Source organism: Neolamprologus brichardi, chromosome 16 (genome assembly GCF_056152115.1).
Source record: "Neolamprologus brichardi isolate AB-2024 chromosome 16, ASM5615211v1, whole genome shotgun sequence".
NCBI lineage: Eukaryota > Metazoa > Chordata > Actinopteri > Cichliformes > Cichlidae > Neolamprologus > Neolamprologus brichardi.
In genome coordinates, this window is record NC_142119.1 from 12,719,035 (window position 1) to 12,745,702 (window position 26,668).

Here is a 26,668-nt window from a genome sequence, read left to right on the forward strand (position 1 = left end):
AATCTGAGAAGGTGCATCAAAAAATAAATGGCCGTTCCAGCGGTGCACATCGCAAATCAGCTCACAGCCTGGTTCTGCCGGAGGATTCTTCCTGTTAAAAGAGAGTTTTTCCTTCCCACCGTTGCCAAAGTGCTGCTCATAGGGGGTCATATGATTGTTGGGTTTTTCTCTGTATTTATGAAGCGCCTTGAGGCGACTTTTGTTGTGATTTGGCGCTATATAAATAAAATTTAATTTAATTTAATTTAATTAATTGGCTAAAAATAACTTAGCCTAGTGGTCAGAGGGACGTTGTTAGCTTTCCATATTCCGACACTTCAAAAGCTTCAGGAGCTGTCCGCTCAGCACAGCATCAGCACCACGGAAATACACGGATACTTCCGTAGACTCGAGACACAATGCATTTTTGGGACTTTCAGGAGTATGGACCAATGTTTTATTTTCTGATCAAACCAGAAATCTTTAATGAGCAGCTAGATTTGTCTCGCATTAACTGGCTGAGTTAATGCCAGTTAATGCAACATCGAAGCAGCTGGAATCCACAGCTGTGCATTTTCACCTGCTGGACAGCACTACCTGACAAGTTTAACTGTCTTCAGAACATTGCACAGGGCTTATTGACAGTATTTGGCTCTACATATCTGTGTGAGCAGATTTTCTCTCACATGAGTGTCCTCAGGTAGCTGTCTGAATACTGGACACTCGGACACCTCTGTCTCTGAGTGGGAGACCAGAGATCACATTCACATGTGTGTCTCTGTATTAACAAACATGCCATATTGGCTTAGTTTATTTTTCCTTATCATTGTTTTGAGGAGACCATAAATAGCATTTGTATTTTCTGTTGTACAGTCCATTTGCTATTATGGAGTTCTTGTTATGGATAAAAAAGTGTCTTTTTTTGTTTCAAAATAGCTGATAACTATTCGCTGATAGCTGCCAACATCCGCAAACAAATATAATTCTTTAAATTGGTTCTATATAGTGTGTAACTGTTCATATAGAGCGTTATTAAATTTATTGCTAATGCAATCATATGGCACACTGACTTCTGAGGAAATTTTAAATGGCACTCACCATCAGAAAGGTTGCCTACCCCTGATATATATATATATGTATATACTTATCTGTGTTTTCTTCAAAATTTCCCCGCAGGCTTTTGAGAACACACTGAAGTCATGGGAAGACAAGCTCAAGTATGATAAGCCTCCTTTGCGACCTCACCTCTACCCTCAGCAGTCTGTGGATCTAGCCACAGAGGAGGAGGCAGGCCTGGTGCAGATGTGTGCCCGGGCTGCAGAAGAGCTCATTACAAGGTAAACTTGAATTGATGTGAATATCAGGTATCAGTCGCCGTGTGCACAGGCTTTGTTACCTTGAACTAAGCTCACTGACTGCGCTCTGTCTAATCACAGGATATGTGAGGCTGCAAAGACAAACGGGCTCTTAGAGCAGGAACTGGCTCACGCTGTTAATGCTGCATCACACGCCATCAACAAAACACACCCGAAGTTCCCCGAGGTGAGCTAGGTTTAGCCTTATTTTTGAGACATTGACATTGTCTTGAAAAAGTCTTTTACAACTCACTGTTGCATCCTTAAAACTGCCATTTAAAATAATTAATTCTTGTAAAATAAAAATGACTTTTTCTTGCCATTAGAGGTCACTGAAGTCAAAGCTTACATTTAAGATGTACCACTTATTGTTTTAAGGAGACTAATGAGCACTGTTCCAGGTGCAATTTCTTGCTCTTGAGATATTTGAATCTTTAAAAGCTAGGCACTGTGTTTCAGACAAATCTTTTAAAATGTGGTATTGTCTGCCATATTTCAAAATGACAAAGAAAGGGAAAGTACCTGAGTCCAGTTTACAGCATCCACAGTTTTAGTTGAACTGCTGCTAAAAGTTAAGCTAAGTTTATTTCTTCATTGGCCATTAATATAATAATAAAAGCGCCCTTTAAGTAATTACTATATGTGGCAATGTGTGAATTTCCTCCATTGTTAATTGATGTTTTAAGGGTTGTTTAACTTGTTCTGATTAAGCACTTACTTTACCCCATATTAAACCCCTGAAGAGAGGCTAAGCTACTAAAATAGTATCTAGAACTGTGTGAAATATGTGCACTCTGCTTCTGTTTTTCATGGTGTGTAACATTAAATTCTTGTAACATTTTTCTCCCTTTTACAGAGCCTTACTCGGAACACAGCCATTGAGGTGGCCAGCACTATGAAGGCACTCCACAATGAGACCGAGTCTCTTCTGTTGGGCCGAGTCTCTCTGGTGAGTTATCATGGCTGAAATAGATTGTTTCAATCCTACTTTCTTTTTATATGTTTATGAAACAAAGACTTGAAGGCAGTGTACTTTAAAACTAGAATCTTTCTAATGGTGAAAGAATCTTGGTGGAGGGGATCACAGACAGAAGTCTTGTTATGGAAAACAGCCCCTGGCTCACTTGCTTTGTGCCCTTTGTAAATACTTTCCTGATCAGTTTATAGTTTAAGTCACCAGTTTCTGGTCTTGCTGAATACAACATGATGTTGTTTTTGTAAGTTATGGTGTCCACTGGAGCCAAGAAAGTCAAGTGGGCTATGCTTTAAGGCAGACCTGTTTTGTGATGAATTAGTCACTGGTCCTCTTAGGGTGCTGTGTAAAATATATACCTAGATCCATCTCTCGCTCATCACATCTGGCATAGGGGGAACGCAAGAATGCTTAGTCTGAGACTTCATAACAGGATTTTGCCATTTGCTGCTACATCCATCTTGTATTTACAGTCTGTGGTTTTATTATAACTTGGGGTCCTGATGTTAAGGTTGCATTATGGTGTGTTAAATTCACCTTGTTCTCTGTCATTCTTACAGCAACTGGACCCACCAGAGGAGGAGCAGCTGTCCAGCGCTCTGCAGAGCGTGGAGCTGGAACTTGGGAAACTGGGAGAAATCCCCTGGCTTTACCACATCCTGCAGCCCAATGATGAGGAGGTAAGCAGCCTCAGTAAATATGCGTTTGCATGCACATGCTCCATTGTGTGTGGTATCTTTGTAAAATAGAAGACATTAGGTACATTGTGTACTCCTGCAACTCAAAGCTAAAAGTGAACACTATGGAGTTATCTGCAATAACAGTGCCTTCAAATATGGTCACATTGTCACTGAAAGTACAGATATGAGCTTCAAATCTAACACACAAATCATTGTGCTGTTCTTGTCCATCCCTAATATTCTGACAGGGAAAATTATGTGGAAAATAATAATAAAAACTCAGAACAACAAAAGCTAATTGGAGGCTGTCAGTAAGTGAAACAAATTTGGAGGTGTCCATTAGAGCTAGGGTTTATGGTGACGTTAGCTTCCTAATAGAAGTATCTGCTGATGTGTACCATATAAGAATGAAATCTCAGAAGAGTTGCAATCAAAAACTGTTGATTTAAATGATCAAAGGGGTTATGAGTTAAGACCAGGAGGCAAACTATCAATAAAAAATGTATTACTGTGATAGCTCTCCTTAGAAGTGGTTGTCCAATTAATATAATTTCAAAAACACAATGCAGAATATTTGGAAAGACAGAAATACCTCTTCACACCAGTGGAGTGCCACTGATTCTGCCTTAGTGCTGCCAGAGAACCACCCCATAATTTAATCAAAGTGAACATTAGTAACATTACTAATAGCAGTTTGACAAAGACGAAAGGGAAAAAAAAAGATCCTGGTTTACAGAGTATTTTTACTCAATCACCGAACGTCTTACTGTGGTCGTTCATGTATTTACCGATATCACTAGTTCAGCCTTTGGATCCAATGATTTTGTAATGATTTTGTGGTGGAAATGTTTGTATATCAGTCTGCCACCGGCAAATACAGCCATAGAGGTCAGATCAGAGCACCCTCAATAAAGAAGGTGAAGTTTGACTACTTTGGATCAGCTGAAGGGATGTAGCGGGAGGAATGCTCTGTTGTGATTGGTTGTTCAGGTTACAATTACTTCAGGTTTTGATTATTAGAGCTGGACCAGATGACAGATGTGATCAAGTCTAGCTTCATACTTTCACAACAGCTCCAGAAAGACTGAAGAAAAGGGTTCTTTGCTTTAAAGTTTGACAACCAATTAAATCACAGGATTTACTTTCCCACCAGGACTGAAAGATAATAATAGTTTGTTATCGGCTTAAGCATAGTGTGCATACATATTAATACTTGTGGCTTAGATGACTGACTGACCAGTTACTGACCAGCTAAATCCAAAGTGTTCACACAGCTGTCTTGCAGCTGTCCTGTATGTCTTCAGTGTAGCATGGCTTCAGGTAACGGGAGAGTCGAGTAGCTAAATAAAAGGCTATAGGTTGACTGTGCTTATGTACCAGGATCACTCTCTGGGTTACGGCAAGAGGAACAGTCGCAGCAGCATGTTTCGCATAGTGCCCAAGTTCAAGAAGGAGAAGGCCACCAAGAAGACAAGCCCTCAATCAGGTAGGGCTGTGTCCACTTTTCCTCAGTACTGAGCAAACTGGAAAAACTCAGGATAAGGAACCAGTAAGTCCCTCCCATCTGCCATGGGAGGGACTTACTTACCAGCTGCCTTATTTGTATTTACACTGTATAATTGTTTCCACCTCTTATTAAAAAGGATGATAACAATAAAATCATAGTAATTTTTGATTTGTTAATCATAACTTGAAATTAGTTGAATTGAAAGGGTACAGATGTTATTTCACTTGCTATTCACTTGCTAATGGCAAGCAAGATGTTTAGCTGGAAGTGGTACTATACTTTATTCTTCAGTAATGTAAAGCTGACCACTGCTCCATCACACACACAAGAACAGCTTGTTTCTGCCCAGAGTCATCACGGTTACCTTTCATGATGGTTATCTTGCCCCTCACTCCTGTTGTTTTTGAAGCCCATGCATAAACGTTGTACTCCATTGTTGTCCCCTAGTAGAAACACAAAGAATGTGTGTTTGAATGTGTTTGAGGTGTTAACATCCCACACCCTGACCATCAACTTGCACCCCATACTCCCCTCTTTTCATGCTCTTATCCAGCTGTCAGTATGTTTTCAGAAGGTACAAAGTCGGGAGAAGAACAAGTCTGTGCACCAAGGACACATGTGCAGAGATGGAAGAGTTCATATGAACACAAAAAAGAAAAACTGAGTAGAAAAGGCAATATAGGATTTGTAGATGAGGAGACAGTGAGATTACAATGTTGCTGTGTACAAATAAGTATACTGAGAAGCCCTTCCTTTTATCTGGGGCATGTTCCTGGGTAGTTGAGCTGTATTTCCTGCAGATTGCACAGGCTTCCGCCTCTCTTTACCTCCTACTTTTCTCTGTGTGCGCTGATATTGGTCAATGATGTGCATGCTCCCAGCCTGCCGTGAACGCCATTGGTCACTGCCTTGTTCTGACCAACCTTTGGCCTCTGTCCCACTCCTTCCTCATCTACCAGCTGCCGTCATTGTTCTTTCTCCTCCCTTCTTCTCTCTCTCCCCTTCCACCCCTCCATCTCTCTCTTCAATGATTTACCACAATCTGTGTCCATTGGTGAGGTTGTGTGTGTGTGTTTGAAGACACATTCACAGAGTATATGGGGTTAAAAGAAGTGAGAGTGTGACAGTTTGTGGAATGTGGCAGTGCGTTTGCATACCCGTGAGGCACTCTGAGCCTGTCTCTGCTCTGCTCTGTGTGTGCATTTTTGTGCGTGTGTGTGTGTGTGTGTGTGTGTGCGTGTACAGTGGAAAGATGGGGCACAGAGGAGGTGGGCATCTGGCTGGAACAGCTGAGTCTGGGGGAGTACAGAGACACCTTCATCCGACACGACATCCGAGGCTCAGAGCTGCTGCACCTGGAGAGGAGGGACCTGAAGGTACTCTCTCACTCACACACACATATACACACGCACACACACACACACTGGTACCCACTTGTTGTCACATCTCAGTGAATCTGTGTGAACCCCCTCCTCCAATCCAAAATCAACTCTTTCTCTCTGTACCCTCTTGGTGTGCTGCGTTTCTTTCGCTCTGTTAGATGTCTCCCTGTTTTTGCCACCTCTCGTGCTGCGCTGCATCGCTCTGCTTGGCTTTTACCGTCTGATCGTGGCTTGTTGAAAAAGACTTGCTGTAACCCACTAACATTGTATACCTGCTGAAAAGGGGGGGAAGCCTTCAGGTCAAGGAGGGGCTCGGTGTAGATAGACCAAACTGAGTTAGGCTTAGGGCAAAAGTGAGAAAAAAATGAATGCATATAGTGGCAGTCTTGAAAAAACTGTGTTGCAACATGAACGTGGAGCGAACAAAGGGAGCAGAAACATAGCCTTTCTAGGAACTGTTCGAAAGCTTGTGCAGTCTCTACTGTCTTCAGTCGTATGCATATAAACACTTGTCAAACAAAACAGCTTGCAGTTTCAGATTATACTGTCAACATGTATATCAGAACATGAGGACTAGGACATTCTACTTTAAAACAATCTGTCAAAAAAAGTCAAAAGCACATTCTTTACTGTGTAACGTAAGTTAGAACATGACTGTGGTTTTTGATGGTATTTTCATAATACACTGTAATGAAGTGTATAAGACGACTCGTAATAATAATAATAATGTTGATCTGGGTTGTGTAATATCCACTGAACCTTCAGGTAACAATCTTAAAATAGAAGGACACTGGAAGCCAAGCACGGGTGCACAAGAAGACAAACTTGAAGTTATTATGAACCACATTTAAATCAAGTATGGACTTGAATAACTTTGATTTGACCTTTCAGTGACTCTTTTCTCTACACAGAGAGGTGGACCTAAACCAATAGCATCAAAATACCACCCACATCATATCAGGTCAAGGTTTAAGGTTATTTTCCTTTGATTTCTCGACCATCTCTTTACACATGTTAAGCTGAAACACTGGTAAGCAACAACTGTGTATCTTTAGATATCCTATAATAATTGGTTGATATTTGCACTGATGATATATCTGTGATAAGTTGGTATTGCCAAGTAAAATCAATCCACCTGTTCGATTTGTTAAAAATATCAGTACAAGAAAATTGAATACCATTGTTTATGCAAACACACACAAGATACCCAGGTACACATTTGTATGGCAATATACTTGTGTTCGTTCTATATCTGTGCCCCTCATTTCATTGTCTTACAATTTATCACTCAGTCATACTGTGGCTAGCTGTCTATGTTGCTTGGTAGTTTATATTTGAATGGATAAAAGTACAGATTCAGTGACTAATATATATTGTTTATTGATATACATTGATTGTTTTGAGTCATTTAAAGGCCAACCGACTCTGATTCCTTTGTCTTAAATACATATTTGCTCGTTGTTTGAGCCTCCAAGTCTGAGGCCATGGAAGAGGATGGAGTGCCGACTCTGGGTCAGGGAGGAGTCACCGTCCCACAGTTTAAGCATCTCAGGTTCTTGTTCACAAGTGAGGGGAGAGTGGAGCTGGAGACTGATAGATGTATTGGTGCCACGTCTGCAGTAATGCAACGCTGTACCAGTTTGTTGTGGTGAAGAGAGAGCTGAACGTATAAGCAAAACTGTCAGTTTGCTTGTTGATTGTCTTCCCCAGCTTCCCCTATGGCCATGAGCTCTGGGTAGTGACAAGGCTTTTCTGGGAAGAGCCCCTAGGGGCAGACCCTAGAGAGCTGCCCCCCCCCACCCCCCCACCCCCCAAAAGCTGGAGGAGTTGCCTGGAGTTCCAAAGAATGCATCGATGGTTAGAAAACATAACAAGTTGCCAGTGCTTGTGTCCAATGCACAAAGTTGCATCTAATAAGATCTGAAAAGACAAGGTTTAATTTTGTAGCTAATAAGCTAACAATAGTACTAGTGCTATTAAGCTAGCTTTGTGAGCATACTGAAACTAATGTGATTATGATATTTATTTGGATTTTAGGTTTTCACTAGTTGACTTTAGGTTTTAAATGAACATAGTTACCGGGGAATTTGAACAGTCAAACATGAACTGAACATCTGAGGGTTGGATCTTTATGAAAATCTGAAGACACTGGAGGCAACTTCTTTATTAAAAGCTATCCACCTTTTTTTATTTGGTTACTCTATATTGTATCATTACAGACAATATTAATGTAATATGATGTATTGAAGCGGTTGTGCTTAGTGATAGATACTGGCAATTGAGAGCTCATTTTCTCAGAGACTTTTCTAAAATCAGTTTTCCTCTCCCTTCAATAAGAGGGATTTAAGTCTGTATTATACAGTCTATGGCTGCCAAAGCAATAGATCATTTTCGCAGAAGGTGCTGACCAAAACCAGAGCAAAAAATATGGCAAGTTAACCATCGAACCATTTTCACAGTCTTAGTTTGGTACATTAGTATCTATTCATTAACACATTGCTCATAATGTCAGTGGAAATTTATATTCAGTTTACATTTTTCTGCAAATGATAACTATATATATCATAATTTATCTCAAATGTGACATGAATGGCAGCCCACCTTATAGCTTTTAGTAGCTTCTAAAGAAAATTTGATTAAATATATATTTCTGTGGACATGATTTGCCTAAATATTCCTAAGATATATTTGTTAGATCACTATGAAATGTTTTAATTATTAATATTTTATAGTTTTGACACTATTAATACTGATTTCTCCCATTATAGATTATGAAGCAACCTGGTGTGTAGCCTTTAAAAGTTTGATTTCTAGTGCTGTTCATACCAGACTGTTTATATCACCAACTCGACATTTTTTAAAATTGGTGTGAAATTTCTCTCAGTGTGTTTTTAATTGCTGTCTTTGTTGGCCCTCAGGATCTGGGGATATCGAAAGTGGGTCATATGAAGAGAATTCTCCAGGGAACTAAAGACCTGGCCAAGGCCTCCATGATTGACCTCTAACCCAGGAGCAAACGCTACCAGAAAGGGGAAACGTGCATTCCTCCTGACATTAGTGGAAGTGTTTGGGAGCACCATAGGCAGTGGCGGAAGAGATATGTATTGAAGGAGAGATGGATATTTGATCCCTCTGCTGAGAAAGTCTGTGTGATGTTGTGATCAAGATACATGTGCGTGTGTTTGTTTGTTCTTTGGTGCCAAAATGACAATCGAGAACGCTGATGGAAGTCACACACACAAAAAAGCCATTTCTTATTTAATAACCATTCATAGCACATAATCAGGTATGCAACTAACCTTACTGTTGACAGCTTGTTGTCTGAGTTGTGATAACAAACTAGTAGCAAAACTAAGACTTCCATAGGTGTGGGGTTCTGCTTCAGTTGAGTCTGTGTAAAAAATGTATTTGCTGGCTCTCTGCCTCACATTACAGAGGTGCACATGCAGAACAGAATAATCTGGACCATGCAGGTGGTTGTCTGGAAGCTTTGTTTGAAAACAGTGGGATACTGTTGCATGCTATGCTTGCTCAACCTTAGATGTGTTTAATTGCATGATTAGTGTCTTGATTTTTTTTGTGTGTGTGCGTGTGTGTGTGGGTGTGTGTGTCTGTGTGTGTGTGCAAAATGACACTTGAACAAGTTTTACATAACTTAAGTATTATAATGCCATTTGTTACTACTGAAAACATCATTTTTGGTCTAAATCCAACTTTTTATTCTAGCTTTAAATTATTTTGTTTGCATGATAATGACATGTTTAAAAGGTTTCTGTCGAGTGCCATATTTTGAGTCATTTCGTGTAAGACGTGCTTTAATGGTAGACATCGTAAGAAATTTTTAAACAAGCTATCGATGAGTTATGATTATATGAAATTAATAAGTTGACACGTTCTCTGTGGATGTGAAAAATTCGTACCAAAGTGAATGTCGAAGAAATCATCAGACAGTTTTGTCTTTATTTAATAAGCCAGTAGGTTTTAAGTCTTAATTTCATTTAAGGTGGGAAAAAGCTGTATTAGTCAGGAAGAGAGTAAATCTGTTGGTCAAACGCCAACCACCTATACTATAGGGTTGTAGAGATTTTTTTAAAGGAATTCTTAAACAGGCACTTTCTACTTCTTGCTTCATGCAAGTGCAAATCCTCATATCATTGCATAGAGTTAACAGTTCACCTCAACTTTTTACCTTTTGGCAACTTAATACAGTATTTAACACTATTGAGGAGTTAGATATGAGTTTTGAATAGAGCAGTTGATCTGCAGTCTGCTTAACATTGTTCAAGTGCAGCTTTTTCCTTTTTTTTTCTCCTTCAAATTCCAAGTGAGACTTTGCTAGAATGCTACTTCTACTTGTTAGTTTCATTTAAGACTGGTGGCATTACAGGGTATATTTCTATATGTGATGCTAAGTTTGTATATAATTATGCACTGTATATACAGTAAACCAGTGTATGCAAACAATGTTTGTAAGTGTAATCTGATGCATTTGTAGACATGGCATGCATTGTCGACAGCCCACACATTTGATTGTGTACATTACACCATACCAGTTGTTGTTGATTTTGTTCTAATCTCTTGTACATGATGATGCTGTTGTATTCTAATGATGGTGCAATATTTTAATCTCTTGTTTTGATACTGTCTCTGAAACTTTCCAAACATGATGTTCCTCGGTGGGTAAAAAAAAAAAAAAAAACACCACAGAAAAACCTTGTAAACGTTCTTTTGTACTCTTCCTCGAGGTTTGAGGATTTTCAAAGTTAGACCCAGAGACAGACGGACAGCTTTTTACTCCAGATTTCTTCCAGGGGTTCAGTAGTTTATAGTTTTGCTCCTTTGTGCTTCCAAGATGATACACTAAAGTAGGACTGTGCCAGCGAATGGGAGGGATTAGGCAGGCATGACTGTTGTGTTCACTTCATGTATCCTGTTGTAATGTGTGCATTCAAGTGTGTGTACTACAACAGTGGCATATTGTACCTTAGTACAGTTGTATACTTTTCATTGCCAGCTAATTGTACAGTATAATTGAAAATTTTGCCACACCCATAGACTAATATGCCACCCTAGCAGAATGTGAACGAAACTTCGGAATTGTGTGTTCCCTCCACCAGGGGGCAATCTATCACATCTCACACCTCTACAGGCCCGGATTACACCATTAAACTGCATTATCTTCCAGCTCCTTATGCTGACAATCAGGTGCTCATTGGCATAAAGTTACAGTCCAATTTGAGTTTTTATCATTCAGTGTTCATAAAACTACAAATTTGTCAGACCTTCTCATCTTTTTAGTCTCATATGCCTTTTATCCATTAAATAGATGAGACTATTTAATGACAGTTAGCCTTTTGTAAACCAGAATCCTTTGTTATAGGAGCCTTTCTGTTAGTATGTGCTTTATACAGTGCTAGGGTGCTCTACACTGCTTCTTTGCTGCAGCGCTCTTGAAGTTTGGCCTCACATCCATGTACTCTCATCACGCCAGTCACCAAACGCAAGTTGTGAATGATGCTGTTGCAGTTCATGAGCTGTGTCTGTCTGCATTAATGGCGTCTGCATGTCCAGGGTGTCTGCCAGGTTCTGTTGATCTGAAGCATTTTGGCCCCAGGCTCCAGCTTGACCTTGCCATATACAGTGGAAGTTGCCACCTTTCTCCCTTGCTGTGTTTTCCAGTGGTCTGTAAATAATGCTGCAAACTGCCTGGTTTTCAAAAACCAATGAAACCCATGCAAGGATCTCTAAAAGACGGATTTAACACTTGGTGTGGTTATCGAAGCGTTGGGAGAAAAGTGAGTTTCATTTGTTTACATTATGTTTACAATGGCACAGTTTTACTTTTTAAGAAGATATATGTAGGTATAGACAATATTTGCATATTTATTGCCTAAGGTTAAATGATATGATGTGTATTGTGTTTTCACATTTGGAATATAATGTTACAGTTGTCACCTGTATTACTATCTGGATGATTTTGCTAAAGTAGTTGATCATTTTTATGACTACTAAGTGACTGTTTTCTGTGCCTTTTTATGGTTAGAATGCATGGTTAACTATTTATTACAATTTGGAGTCACTGAGATGTGTATTTTTGTATTCTGAATAAATAAATGGTTCAGCTTTTGTTGTACATTTTTAAGGTGCCTTGAAACAGGCTACCTATTCATATCTTTCTTCTTCAATAAAATCGGATACATATGCAATCTGACAGGCTCTTCTTTTTTCATTGACACTTTAAACAAAAGGATTGTGTCTTATATTTTCAAAATATGTCGAGAAAATGGAACATGTTAGTGCCATTCTACCTCATTTAATGCAACACAGCCCTTTTTAAATGGGGTGGCACGAAGGTGGTGACCAGAAAATATATATCAGCCATTAATTTTTCTTAGACAAGAACAACAAAACATACTCAAATTTCCTAAATAAACTGGCTGGTTTGTTTACTCTTTTATGCTCTCTCTGCTTTGATCAGCTTGTTTGTTGTTTTTGTGGCATTCCAAACAGGTGTTTTGCCAATGGGAACGTTTCAAAGTGCCCCCTGGTGGGCAAACTATGCATTGTTAACACTCATAACTTTTTAATTTTTCAAATGTATTTTTCGACATTCGTACATGGCACCAGATACACTGGTACATGTCTGCTGATAATACTATTCAGCTTAAATCAGTCAATTTCTCAACAATAGAAGAAAAAACTGACTGAAGTTTTTAGTCCAGTCTGAAACCTGAACATTTATCTCAAATGGATTACTTGCACATACACTACACTCATTATTTGAAACGTTGGTTGCTTTTAACAGGAGCATCCAACACTGGAACATTATACAGGTGTGCCACAGAAAATTTAAAAGGGGTAAATTTGAATATATCCAGGCACTTTACATACAAACAACAATGCCTACAAAGACATTTTCTATTTTCATTTTGATAATTGTGACCTGCAGTACAGAAAATAAAGCAAATAAAATTATATCAATCATATCAGAGTTTGAATAAATTACTGTTCAAATAGTATGACTACAATACATCTCTTATTGTAGGTCAGTACACACAACCACAGTCATGGGGAAGACAAGTTGTGGTTATCCAGATGATCATCAACAGGGCTGCAGAACATCATTGCTAAAAAAAAGTTGGCTGTTTGCAGAGAGCTGTATTAATTAATTTTCATCGTTGGAGGTGAAAAGTGTGGTAGTAAAAGGCGCACAAGCAACAGGGATGACCAGGAGTAAAACCTTCGGTTGTTACATTCCTAATATCAAGCCCCTCCCCTAAACTGGAGACATTATAAGCATCTTTCCTGGGCTAAGAAAAAAAAGAACCACACTGCTGCACTGTGGTCCACTTTTCAGATGAAAGTAAATGTTGCATTTCATTTAGAAATCAGCATCCAAGAGTCAGGAAGGAAAGAGGAACAGTGGAGAATGTTTGAAGTCCAGTGTGAAGTTTCCACATGCTAATTTGGGGGGTCAGCAGCTGTTATTGCTGCTTTTGGTCCAAAGTCAGTGCTGCTGTTTACCAGGAAGGGAACTTCATGATGCTATCTACTGACAAGCTTCATGGAGACGTCCATTTCTTTTTCCAGCAGAATTTAGCTCCTGCCCACAGTTCCTAAACTACTACTTAATGGTTTGCAAACCATGTTACTGTTGTGCTCTGACCCGACCTGTGTGTGATAGATGACAAACACAGATGAGTTGATGTTTGCTATCAAAGCAACCTTAGCTTGAGATGATGATGACTGTAGCAACAGGTTAGCAGGTCTGTTTGCTGTAAGCCTACACTATCTCAACATAACACAGCCGGTGGGCCTAGAATTCCACCTGTTAACACCCCAAACCTTTCCAAGTGAAGCAAATTTTTGCTAATATGTTTTGGGAATTTACACTTTACAGTTTCTCTGTTGTGCTGTGAGATTAATCACTTGTGTCAAACAAACGAATAGCTACATTGTGACTTCAGACTTTTGTGGCATTTAGAGAGCTATTTTATTCAACCAGACCCCCGAGCATTTCCTTCCGCATCCACTCTTATGATTAGACTTTTCTTTACGGAGATATTCTCTCTTTGTAGTATTGCTGTAGCTCACTTCTACTTTTCTGCTTAAAATTCCTCCTGATATTTATTTTTATCCCAAGAAGCTAAAACCAACAGAAAGACTGTCCAGCTATATTATTGGTGTTGATGTTCACATGATAAGTAAAGGTATCCAGAACGATGAAGGGTGGGTGGTCAAACAAGAAGGCAATATATATCTATGCCAGGTATATGTCAAAATCGGTTTGGTATGATGATGCATTTTATTGTTATTGTTGTTGTTTTTAAATAATACTCAGTGTATGTGTGTGTGCGCGCGCCTGTGTTTTCATTGTTCTGTCTTCAGTGGCAGCGTGACACTTATCTTTTTTTTTCGGTGTGCGATTGATTATGCCTCATTCTTGTTTTCATGGGAAGAACGGCAGCACGCAGTAGATGGGGATTTCGAGTCAGGTTTAGGAGCTGTCTAAATTAATCTGTAATTTGCCTGAACTCCTCCCGGTGACTTTTGGGAAGAATTGACATAGTTATGGTATTCAATAACAGAGGTCCTAAACACTGCTGTGCTCAGTGTGACTTGAAAGTTCATGTTTTCATTTTGTGGTCGGAAGAGTTCCAAACGAGTGAATCGTTTACGAATCGCGCATCAAACACAGCGGCTACCGTCTGCGCTGCTGGAGTCCGACACTGAGCGAAGAGGTAAAAATGACTTACTAATGGCAACTGCGACGTATATGCTAAACGAAAAATGACCACAAACTGCTGCCGGTTTATCTGGATGTGTCGTAGCGCTATCGTTAGCTTGGTGGCTAGGTGCTAGCTGGCGACGTTAAGGTGACAACAGACCGAGCGGACCGCGGCCTGGTTCTGCTGCTAGCATAGTGATTGACAGCCTGTCAACTAACAAAGAGGTTTATTTTGCTGTGGTCGACAGTCTTTTTAAGTGTGCCCAAGGTTTGTTGTGTACTCTGTATGTCTATGTATAATGTGCCTTTGCTAGCTAGCTAGTTGGGCGTTTGTGTGTTCTGGCCATGATTTCACAGAGCCTGAGTAGTCGTGAATCAGCCTCAGCATCCACGGTGTGTGGCTCTTCTGCGGCCTGCTGCTGCGGCGGGTACCAGCCCCGCGAACTGTAAATTAGCCAGCTTTCTTCCTCCAAAGCACCCCAATGCTTTTTTACGTCTATTAAAAATCTAGCAGTGTTTACCGGCATTTATTCATCCATAAAGACGACAAGCATGCAGTGTTCAGGGGGAGTTGTCAATGCCAACAAGTCATGTTATGCGAAATCTTTACATGTAAATGGTTCGAATAGCAGTTAACATACAGATCAAGTTATCCTTTTGTTGCACAGAAATTTTACATAGAAAATGGCAAATGTGTTATTTTGTCTATAAAATAACACATTTGCACGTGTTATTTCGGAACATCACAGTGATGGCTATTAAAGGAAAGGCCACTGGAACTGAACATTTGCATTGTGCTGTTCCAAAATGTTTTTAAAAAGTCGAGTCCTGACCTAAAACCAACATCGAAACTGAAATAATTAGTGAAAGTTGTGAGAATTATTGAGTTGATGCTTATATAAACTGCATTGTCATATGATTAGCTGTACAGTAGGGCTGTAATTAAATAGTTGTTTTCGTCCTACCCTTTTCTTCTTCTCGTTCCATCAATGTATTTGTGTTTTGCACCACATAAAAAGCACAAGTGCAACATTCCTCAGAACAACACTAAAAAAACAACTGCATTTCATTTAGATGAAATGAAGTATGTTGAACAACACTGTGAGCAAAAGATGAATAGGTTATTGAGGTAATGATGAGCCTAAAGCTGTGCAACATTAAGGCTTAATACTTTGACCTGTTTTGTCTACCAATCAAAAAGTAGCTCATTGTGAATAAATTCAATTTGCTGCTCTCCCATTGCAGTATATAAACCTTAATTTCTCTTCCTGCTAGAAGTGGGATAAATACCCCCCCACCCCCCCCCCCCCCCCCCCCCCCCCCCCCCCCCCACACACACACACACACACACACACACACCTGTTTTGTCCTTCTGTGGTCAGAGTTCCACATATTTCTTCTGCAGCTGCCATGTCTGAAACGTACTGGCCTCCACGTGATTGTCTTTTTGCAATAATGACAGATATTGGAGAACAAAAAGTCAGTTTATCTCTAACCATAGTGGTACCTGTGCCTCAGTAGAAGCTGGTGTCAGATCTCACAGTGAGCTGTGAGTTTTCTTCTCTCCCTGTCTCTGTTTATCCACCCTTCCAGCCACCCACACTCACCCTCAGAATTTGGCCCACATCAGATCCCAACCAAACAAGATGTTGGACCACATATAGACTACATAGCCCTCCACAGGTTGGCTTTGTTTTTGGTTTTTTTTCCCCTGCCACCCATTTTAGATCATCAGCTCCCCCCACCAGACAATCCTCTCGCTGGCTTGACTTAGCTTCATATTTTTTTTTTTTTTCTCCAAACATTGATAATTGACTTTTATGAATCAGCTCTGGAGGATTTGTGTAAGCCTAAACTTAGTTACCCTTAATTGTAGTTTTTCCTGTGACATGACTAATGCTGAATCCATTTCGCATTATGTGACCACGCTGGTTGCATAAAGTGGTGATGTAGGCCTCCTGAGTCGATTCTCACAAACTGTACCACTGAATGACAAGTCTGTGAGCTAAACATGAAACATAAACAGATTAACAATCTACTTATTCAAATTAGTCACCACCATAATATACATCACTGTGGCTGCTTTTGTTGTGAGTGAAGTGGGGTGTGCTGCATAGTTGATTTTTAGGCAGCAGTAGCTGCGAAGCTAGCTGAGAAGCCAGGAGGTCCTGGATCACCAGAGGAAGCCTGTGGCATGCACTCTACCCCTCTGGTTCTCAGGATGCAGGATGGGCTGATCAGTAGGACCGCCTGCCTGCGTCTAGACTCAACTAGCCACTTTGGCCCGTACCTCAAAGGAGAGGCTTGGATTTCTTGGGAAACTTTTCCTTCTTGTACACTGTAAATATTTTGCTTCCATCACTCGCGCTCTCATGCTGCTTACCAAATGTGGTCGTCCTGCTCTAAGCGCATACACCCCTCTGTTCTTTTGCCTTGCTGTTTGATCTTTGATGCAGGCCTGGCTGTTTAAAGAATAGCAAAGAGAAAGAAAAGAAGTATTGCCAGTACAATACAATAGCTTAGCTTCACCAGCAGGGTAAGTCTAGGTAAGTCCTGCTTTGAGGCACTTGATTCATGTTTGTGGAACTATCATCTTCACAGCCCACTGACTTTGTTGCATCATGCTTCTTATTTTGGCATCTGTATTTATGTGCAACACTAGATAGGGACATAGCTTCTTGCTAATAACACTGAGACTGTCATTGCTTTGTCATGTGATTGTTGCTGTGGTCAGGGGGGTGGGAAAGTTGAGTGGAATGTAAGCGCACCAGAGAGATCACACTGAGCTGCTCTCTTTTACTTGCAGAGGATTGTAGATTCAAATGGAAAACGACTTAGCTGTGGTGTTCAAAGTGACAATAGAAGTCGTTAAAGAAGTTGAACTTCACACTTTAACATATTTTTTTATCCACTTTTCTTTCTCCTTACAGGTGAAAGGCCAGCCGGCCAACCAGCCACGTACAGCTAGCTGTCACTATGGATGCCTGTGCCCGTATTCGAGGAGTCCCAATCAGGTCCAGGTCCTCAGTGCGGAAAGAGGTCTGTCTGTCAGGATGTATTTGCATTTAATTTTTCACACATGTGCAGTACACTCAGGGCTCCACCCAATGAATTGCCCAGTGGCTAAGGACTAGCAGAAAGGTATGTTGAACAAGTTGGTGGGCCAGCCACTGGCCCACTGGGAGTTTCACAGTGCTGAGTTCACCTGTGAACCAAACCAGCTGACTTGCCGCTATCAAGTCGTTTTTCTTGCAGTCAAAAATTAGTTGCACATTAAAGAAGGAGTTTGATGAAGGCTATGGCTTTTCAAACATTGCAACTTTCTCTCACAGTTCAAAGACATGCGGGGTGTTAGGTTAATTGATGATTCCTGCGTGTGATTGTAAGTGTGAACAGTTGTCAGCCTCGTAAGTTTTGGCCCCCCAACAGTCTGTCGACCTCTCTAGAGCATACCCTGCCTCTTGTTCTATGACTGCTGGGAGGAGTCAGCATGGCACAGTATTTATTTTACTAAAATGTATTTAATCTGCTGTCTTTTTCTTTTCTTTTTTTCACTTAAATGACCTCGGACAAGAAAGCCTATTTTTTTCTGTTGTTCAATACTGAAGAAATTTAAACTTTATATGCAGAACATTGTAGAATATTTTTAAGGTTATCTGCTATAAAAAGCCAGGCCAGAAAAATCTCCTTCATGTTTTTCGGTTTTATTCTCAGTTACTTTCAGACAAAGGCATCTGCTGTGATGTTCACAATTCTGATGAAGTCAGTACTGATAAATGATCAGAATTATAATATTTCTGACTGTCTGAGGCTAAGTTGAATCGAATCGGGACTTTGAAAACCGGAATCGAATGGATTATAGAAATCAGTGATGATACCCAGCCCTAGTGAGCAGCCTAGGCACGACAGAAGTGGATGTAGCTGTAATAGGAAAAGAACTATTGCTAACTTTTCTGTTAAGTTAAGGCCTGATCCTTCTGAAATTCATAGCCAGTGCTCTGACACGTTGTCATCAATCTTTGAATGCTGAAAAAGCACAGTGTATCCAGAAAAACACATTATATTATATAAATTATTATAAAATTTGTGTGCGCCTAACGTTTGTGCCGGTACGCCCATGGCAAAAAGTTAGTCTAGAGCCCTGATTAAGTAATGAATAAATGAACTGCTTTAATGTTACTAGTAAAAGTTTTGCCTCTTGGCCTTGGAGATCACTGCCAGTAAGATGCTTGCTTGGTAAGTGTTCACATTTTCTTAGCTTCAAGTCGGTGTGATGGTTGAGGAATGAAGACACAAGTATAAATACAAACAACAATGCTATGTAGACACTACTGGATTTCAGTACAAAACTCAGTAACTATATGTTGCACTTTTTAAAAGAATTTTGTTGTAAAGATATTTAATTTCCTCTCTTATCCCCGCTTGATTTTCATTGTAGTTTCTAATGCAGTTAATTCATTTTCATTTGAAAATGCACAGTCCTCTAGAACCTTATCAGGCATTTTAAAATAATGCACACAGTAAAGTTCTTTTTTGCATTCCTCGGTGCACGGTGCAGAGATGAATAAAAGTATACTCACTGAGGCTGCAGGCCAGTGTGTACTTCTATTTAAAAACAAACAAACAAAAAAAAAGCTGCATGTCTGTTTGCAGACTGTGCGAGACAGTGGGGCGCAGAATGTGAAGAGCCTCTTCAGGAATAAAAAGGAGCTCTGTGGCATTGGTTTAGAGCTGCCAGCAAGAGACGCCACCAGGCTGACAGAGGTATGTCACACAAACGCACTAGTGAAGCTCAGCCATGTTTAAACACATGACACATCAATATTGACCACCAGCTGTGCTTTTTCAGATTCACTTTGTGTGTCTGCCTGATGTAAGTGAAGGAGAAGACGTCACCCAGCAGGTACAACATGTTAGTTATGGACAGTAGGTCATACTTTGATGGTAGAGGACACAAAAACTCAAAAACTAAATCTCTGAGTTCTATCCTGGTCTTTTAGTTACCACTTTGGCGTTCAAACTGGGGTGATTCTGAGTGTTCTTGTCCACCAGGCTCTGTCTTCTCTGTCAGGGGGGCTGTGTGAGCTTCTCAGGTCCCTCCACGTCCACAGCATTAAGAACGATGAAGTCCTGCTGCTTAAAGACTCTCGCAGACTGCCAGAGCACAAGGATGCTGGACCTCAGGTATGTGAACGACCGTTTTTGTGTTAAATGAATTTGTTTTGTCACCATGCCAAACAAAGCAGAAGTGATCGGAGAGAATAACAGGAAATAAGAGTGGGTAAGTGTACAGCACTTACTGCCTATCCCAGTAAGTACAGTCAATTGGAAAAGGAGCTCTCTAAACTGACGACAGACGCTTTCTCTTGTTTAACATTCTGGTGTTGTATCTTTTTAAATGCATAAATTTTTTGTTTTAGCCTCTCATTCTGGTCTTTAAAAAATGTATTCACTAAAATAGTTCTGCAGTGCTTCACTATGCTTATTCAGACCCCAGCTTAGCTGCATTCCTTTTGCAGTCCTCAGGATGTGTTGGGATCTGAATTTATATGTGTAGGGTTAATGATACTTGAAACATGTCCAAACATGGTAAATGTTTAATTTTAAGAAGATTTATTTTTAACAACCGCTAATCCAGTTCTAGCAGTTGTTGATTAGAAGTTTTCCCACATGAGGGCTGTTTCAGCATGTAAGCAGATGTACGAGTCTCTCTCACGCTTCCAAAGAAACACAGGTGTGGGATAGGCTGACAGAGAAGTTGCTTTTGCAGCCGCCACTTTCCTGTTCCTGTGTGCCATGTTTGGGTTCACACAGACCCTGCAGCTCATTCTGTGGCTCTCTCGCCCCAGCTTTGTGAATTAAAGAGTGGGCTAGCACTAAAGGATTTTTGCATTCTGCATATGCATCAATTTGCAATCAGGACACAGACATAACAATATACTTCCAGCCATCTCCCTCCTCCTGTGAGATAAAAAAAAATGCCCATGTGAATTTAATTTACAAAAGTGATTGCTTTGACTGTCTGTCTGCTTGCTGGGTAAAAATGATTTTCTTCAAATGAGCTGAAAAATCACCAGCCAAACCATGCTGTCAGCAATTCTCATTTCCTCCTTATTCCCTATTCTCATGCCATTTTCCTCTTTCTCCAGTATTGGTTAAAGACAGTGTGTGTGCTGAGGAATAGTTCCAGCACCAACGTTTACCCTCAAGCCAGTGTTCCAACTTTGGTGGGCCTGCTGGGGTGCTACATGGCAGGTCTCCGCTATACGCTGGAGCTTCAGGCTCTTCAGAGGGGCGCAGCTGAGCCCAACCAGCCAGACGAAGACGACACCAACCAGTCGGTCTCATCAATCGAGGATGACTTTGTCACAGCCCTAGAACATCTGGAGGAGGACGACACAGGAGACAATACCTGTAGGTTTAGCAGCCAATGCTTATTGGCATTTAGTGGCCTCTGGGTTTTGAGTTATGTGCAGAAAAGGATTTCTTTTTATTTTAATGCTCTCATAATGCTTGGTGGTATACCACTTGTAATTTCATGTATAATATAGACATTCCTATATTTTCCAAGTAGCACCAACTGGTAAAAAACTCCATAGTTGCGCTTAGTACGGGGAAGAGGAGAGAAGAGAGCAGAGATGCGCGCCCCCCCCCCCCAAAAAAAAAAAAAAAAAAAAAGTGGTCAAACAAGGACCCGTGTCTGCTTTTTGGAACCTTGTTTGGTTTTTGAGGGGGAATAAAAGCTCTTTTGCAAGTATTTCTGCTTCTGTGGTCGGCTCTCCTCTGAGGAGGATTTTCGCAGCAGGCAGAGATTAGCAGGAATGTCACACACACACACGTCCGCGCGCACACACACAGACTGAGACTGGCAGGACAGTTGAATACTTGAAAATACTGAAATCTGAAAATACTTAAAGATTTTTGCCCTCAAACTTTGGAGGAAAAAAGTGACATTATACAGCAAAACGGTCACAGTCTGTTTAAAAACTCTAGTCCCGTGGCAGATATTTCATTTTTGATAATACAGCCTAAGAGTAGATTATTTGTTATTTTGCATATTGTTTTGAAATGTAGGGTTCAAATCAGCCAGAGGTGTGAATGTAATTGTGGAAGGTTGTCTTTCTCTCCGGATTAGTGCTGCGACAGAGTGGTGACCTGTCCAGGGTGTACCCTGCCTCTCCTTCAGCATTGGTCGGAAATTAATCAAACATATAGACAGTGATTACTTAATAGGTCTTCAGCCAAATTGTGCTCAAGGTCACAGTTATCATTTTTTCTACATTCTCAACACATCTAGCCCTATGGAAAGACTTACATAGAATTATTAATATTGTGATTTAATGTGAAACAATTAGAATCTTACAAGAATAATGTAATATGTATTTTTTCCATCCGCAGCACTATGCTGTCATAATCTGTGCGAACTTTAATTAAAACGTCTCTAGAGTGTAAATGGTTTCAGTTCACTGCTAGATGGCACTAATTAGCTATTTACTAGTTTTACTTGTCTGTTATTTTTCCACAGTGCCATAAGCACTGTGGAAAATCATCTTATAATCCCCTCTTTGCAATTGTTGCATCTAACCACTTTTCTCCTCTTTCTCCTTTATGTCCATCTCCACAGCTGCAGCTCCATTTAGTCATTTTAAAAAGCGTGATGTGGCTTCACAGACAGTCCCAGCCCACAAGAGAAAAAAGGAATTATCAGGCTCCCGCGTTATCATAAGCTCGTCTTCGAAGAAGTATTCAGCCAAACACAGATCTGGTCCTGACGTATCTGTCACAGTGCAGAGGTCATCGGGTGTGGAATCCCAGTGGACTTACTGCAGTCCTGGAGCTCGTCTCCCCTCACCTTTGATTCATGTCAGTGAATCAGAAGAGTCAGACTGTTCCAGCCCCAGCCCTATCATTTTCCTGGATGAAGTGGGCTACCAGAAGAGCCTGCTGGCCAAACTGGACATTCCTCAAGTGCCAGGGGGGCCCAGAGAGCGAGTTGAAGACTCAGATTCTGAAGTTAGTGAGTTTTTTGACAGCTTTGACCAGTTTGATGACCTGGATGAGCTCAACTCTGAGAGCTGTACTCTTACTCTGCCTCTGGATGCGATTAGTGTCCCAGCAGCACAGAAAGAGGCTGATGAATCTGGCATAAGTACATCATCTTTAAAATATGTTTCTAGGGGCTGCTCAACCAAGGGAATGAATCCTCACCGCTTTGATCAGCCCACTCTCCCAGCCAATGTGAAAAAACCCACGCCCCTGAAACCAGGCTCTCCTTACTCAATTCCCTCTGAGGTGCCGGATTCTCCTCGGCCTGTACAGACTCCCTCTGAGGAGAACGGTGGTCCCCTCTTCAGTCCTTTGAGCTCCTCTGCCTTCAGTCCCCTGGTGGACTCCAGCGGGCCACTGGAATACTTCTGGAATACAGAGGCGGATGGACAAGATGACTCTGAGCTTCGTAAACCTCAGGATCTCTGTTCTTTGTATAAGACCTACTCAGACTTTGCTAGCAGTCTGTCCAAAGAAATTCTTGGATCTGTCTGTGGCTACCAGTCTGCTGTCGACATCAGTGACAACAAGAATCTCTCCTGTGTCTGCCACAAGGAATTTAAGAACCCTTCAGGATACCTGATGAAACTCTCAGAAATACAGGAGACTGTAACGGTGGCCAAGCTGCAGAAGAAATCCCAGTCTCTGAAAGATGGTATTCAGAGGTTTGCCAGTGACCTTGTGGAAATGAGCTTAGGCAGCGCTTTGCGAGACCTCCAAAAAGGGGTGTCCTCCTGCACCACCACCTTGTGCCACCTAGCTGCTCGACTTACCTCCTCAGTATTTCAAATGGCCTTCCATGAGATTGGCATGCGACGTGCATATGTACTGAAGGAGCGGGCAATCAATGGGCTGGCCACTTTCCTGGTTGGAGAGGCCGTGTCCGCAGCGCTCAAAGAGTTCCTGACTGTGAAGAAGCAGATTTTCCACAGCACTGTAACACGTTTTGCTGCTGATCTGGCTGAAGAGCTTGTTTTTGAAGGTATAATGGAAGTATGTCAGTTCTCCCACCCCTCAACGCCTCTCACCCCAAGTGATTGGTCTTTTGGCCATGGGCAAGAGGAAGAAGAGGAGGAGGAGGTGGTGGTGTCCTCCTATGCTTCAGACCTTTCTGAGTCTGTCATCCAGGAGGCCTTCATAGAGCTCTCTCAGGCAGATGTTGCCTTCACAAGCCAAGCAGCTATAAGTGTGTCTGTGGACAACATCTGTTATGTCAGTGCAGATAACACCTGCACTCATACCTGCAGCACCTTTGCTAACCAGCAGGTTTTAAGTGCAGCGGTCCCAGCAGAGGATGCTTCTTGTACTGTGAAGAAAGCCCTGTTCACTGTATCAGGAATGGCCAGCTGTATTCCTGTGCCCCAAGCAGGGCACGCCCTCTCCAACCTCCAGGATTCCGAGGAGACCACTCAGCAGAGGTCTAGCTTGTCACATACTCCACCGACCAGCCCCAAAAGATCAACTGTGTCATCCTCTGACAATGCCACGTCTCCACTAACGGCCCTTTACAGTCATGGAACTCAGACCTCTCTACCAGCAGGAGAGCCCTCCCAAAAACAGTCTTCATTCCAAAACTTCTCTGGCAACATGGTGGATATGATAGTAACTGAGGCTTGTGAGCTAATAACTGCCTCTAAAATGAAGAAGGGTTTTGGCAACTGTGCTGACTTCCTCACAAAGACAATCAGAAGCCGCAGGGACTCTTACGATGCTCTGGATTCCCCTTCAAAGCAAGGACTTGTCAGGGAAAGTTTTAGATATGACTATACAGATTCTGGGCATGTTAGGCTAGGTGGCCCTATGGGACAAGAAAATAATCCTCCCATTTCCTTTCAGACAGGCACTCTAAACCAGGGGAGTTACCGATGTGACCGAGGCCCCAGGACCAGGGGTGTGTCTGAAACACATCCTGTGATGATGAATACTTTGGAAGTGCCGGGTAATGAGACGGGTGGACAAAGGAGGATATCCACTACTGTGGATGATTCAGCTCCAAACTCTGGACAGAAGTCTGCTGCGACTCCTGGTACTCCTCCTTCCACCCCCCAGCAGCCCAGTGAGGTGTCCAAGGAGAGACAGATAAAGCAGTTCTCCAAAAAGCTGAAAAGCAAGCTGGCTAAAGAATTTTCCCCTGCAACACCACCTCCAACCCCTCACTATCAGCCTGAGCTGGGCCCGGGACCAAAAGACACCATCCCAGATGAAGACAAGGCAGAGTTTATGCTCAAACTGATGAGATCTCTCTCTGAGGAGGCTGATGGAAATGAGGAAGAAGAGGAGGAAGAACCGGCAGAAGAAGGCGGTGTTGGAGTCACTAACACATGTTCAGAGAGAGGGGGCGGCCGACACACACCCAGCCCGATGTCCGCTCGCGTAATGTCCAACAAGGAAGCTCTCCACTATGCTGAGCGGTTGGCGTGCCACATAGTCTCGATGGCAACAGAGATGGACATCCTAGGAGGGGCGGAAGAGGAGCAGGGAGAGATGAACCAGGGCAGTGAGAAGAGGAGAGACAGTGTGGCTCAGTTTTCAGAGCAGACCCTCAACTCATTGTGGGTGTATGCAGGAGAAGTGGCGGGAGAGGTAATTAGTGATGTGAAGAGGATGGTGAGCTCTGGACAGCAGTGCCCGTATCACAGAGCTCTCAGAAGAAGAAGCTGGGACAGATCTAGCTCCGAATGTTTGCATTACCACCACAGACATCACTCTCAACCCGGTACAGACCAGAGCAGAGACTGGAGGTTAGTAAGGCTGGCTGAGCAGTGGTCCAATGACCTGATTGCCTCGGTCTCCCAGTCTTCCACCTCTGCTTCGAGCACTGTGTCTAGCTCCAGCTCTGGTCTATCCTCTGAGTATCCCAGCTGTGAGAGCGTGACAGATGAGTATGCCGGCTACCTCATTAGGGTGCTGAAAAAGGAAGGGGGGAGTAGGGAGTTAGTCCTGGACCAGTATGCAAGCCGTTTGGCTTATCGTTCTATAAAACTTGGCTTGGCTCACGCCAGTCGTAAAGTAAAGCAGAGATCCCCTAGTGCACGTCTTCGCTCCTCTAAGTCTCTGCCAGATGAATGGAAATCGTCTTGTAGTAGTAAAACATCATCAGCCAAGGATCGAACAGAGATGGATAGAAACACCCAGTGTTGTTGCAGGGACTCTGAAGAGCAGAGTAAGAGGGAGTACATGGATCTAGTCCACTTTGCTGAATCTTTAGCATATAATATCACCTGTGATGTCACACGCAAGCTCCATCTCTCCTCTGTACGGCTGCCAAAGTCTTTCACTGACTCCTGTCTTTATAAAAAATCCAAACTGGAAGACATGGCAGAGAATCTCATCAGGAACTCCTTCTCCTGCCCTCTGTTATCCAAGGAGGGTAAGAGCAAGCACTACCACAGCACAGGGAGTCTCTACGATCAAGGTTACAGTAGCAAGGTGATGCAAGTCATTGAGCATTATGCCAGGAAAATAGTGGATGACACGCTGAAGATAAGCATGGCTTCAGTTGGCCATTCATCACGGGAGCACCAAGACCATGACAGACACACTCACACACAGAGGTTGTCTGAGGGCCCAGTTCTGGTCCGGGCAATGGGGGAGAGGGCGTGTTGTTGCTGTCAAGTCCAGGAGTGTCCATACTGCAGCAAGCACAGCAGGCACCACTACCAACCTGTGCTGCAGAGGAGGAAAAGGGGAGGAGACTGTCAAGCAAGAGTGCTCTCTAGTCTGGAGATTCCAAAAATCCACATCGACCTGGACCACAGGGTGGCATTTGCAGAGGAGATGGTGTCCATGGCAATGGATACAGCAAAGCGCGAGCTGAGCAACACCAGCCTTAATGCTGACAGCGGGATCGGCCATGATGGCACCAGCTACGCCGAGAGCCTCACTGCTGAGATCATGACATCAGCCCTGTCCAACATATGCCAGGCTGCCAGGTACACACTTCCCAGTTCACATCAGGAAGAGTGTTTGTTTGCCCCGAAATTCATTCCATGCATACATTTAATCAATGGCCAGGCCA

The 26,668-nt window shown here is 42.0% G+C and overlaps 2 protein-coding genes across 12 annotated transcripts in view; both read left to right on the plus strand.

Moving 5' to 3' along the window:
- dgkh (diacylglycerol kinase, eta) overlaps positions 1–12,082 on the plus strand; it is an 82,062-nt gene extending 69,980 nt beyond the window's left edge. For 6 of the 8 annotated variants that reach the window (XM_006805951.3, XM_006805953.2, XM_006805954.3 and 3 more), the window contains 7 exons: positions 1,156–1,316; positions 1,416–1,521; positions 2,191–2,283; positions 2,868–2,987; positions 4,368–4,473; positions 5,740–5,870; positions 8,795–12,082. In XM_006805951.3, the coding sequence (XP_006806014.1) occupies positions 1,156–1,316; positions 1,416–1,521; positions 2,191–2,283; positions 2,868–2,987; positions 4,368–4,473; positions 5,740–5,870; positions 8,795–8,881 (804 nt within the window). In that variant the 3' untranslated portion in view covers positions 8,882–12,082. The remainder of the gene's footprint in view (positions 1–1,155; positions 1,317–1,415; positions 1,522–2,190; positions 2,284–2,867; positions 2,988–4,367; positions 4,474–5,739; positions 5,871–8,794) is intronic. The other 2 variants (XM_006805955.3, XM_006805958.3) reach the window with 1 other exon arrangement.
- Positions 12,083–14,335: 2,253 nt separating this feature from the next.
- Positions 14,336–26,668, plus strand: part of akap11 (A-kinase anchoring protein 11) — a 28,689-nt gene continuing 16,356 nt past the window's right edge. For 3 of the 4 annotated variants that reach the window (XM_006805949.3, XM_006805950.3, XM_035914407.2), the window contains exons 1-7: positions 14,336–14,617; positions 17,535–17,643; positions 19,258–19,368; positions 19,454–19,507; positions 19,657–19,788; positions 20,754–21,018; positions 22,229–26,582. In XM_006805949.3, coding sequence (XP_006806012.2) covers positions 17,581–17,643; positions 19,258–19,368; positions 19,454–19,507; positions 19,657–19,788; positions 20,754–21,018; positions 22,229–26,582 — 4,979 coding nt within the window. In that variant the 5' untranslated portion in view covers positions 14,336–14,617; positions 17,535–17,580. Of the gene's footprint in view, positions 14,618–14,638; positions 14,873–17,534; positions 17,644–19,257; positions 19,369–19,453; positions 19,508–19,656; positions 19,789–20,753; positions 21,019–22,228; positions 26,583–26,668 lie in introns of those variants that run through there. The other variant, XM_035914406.2, reaches the window with a different exon arrangement.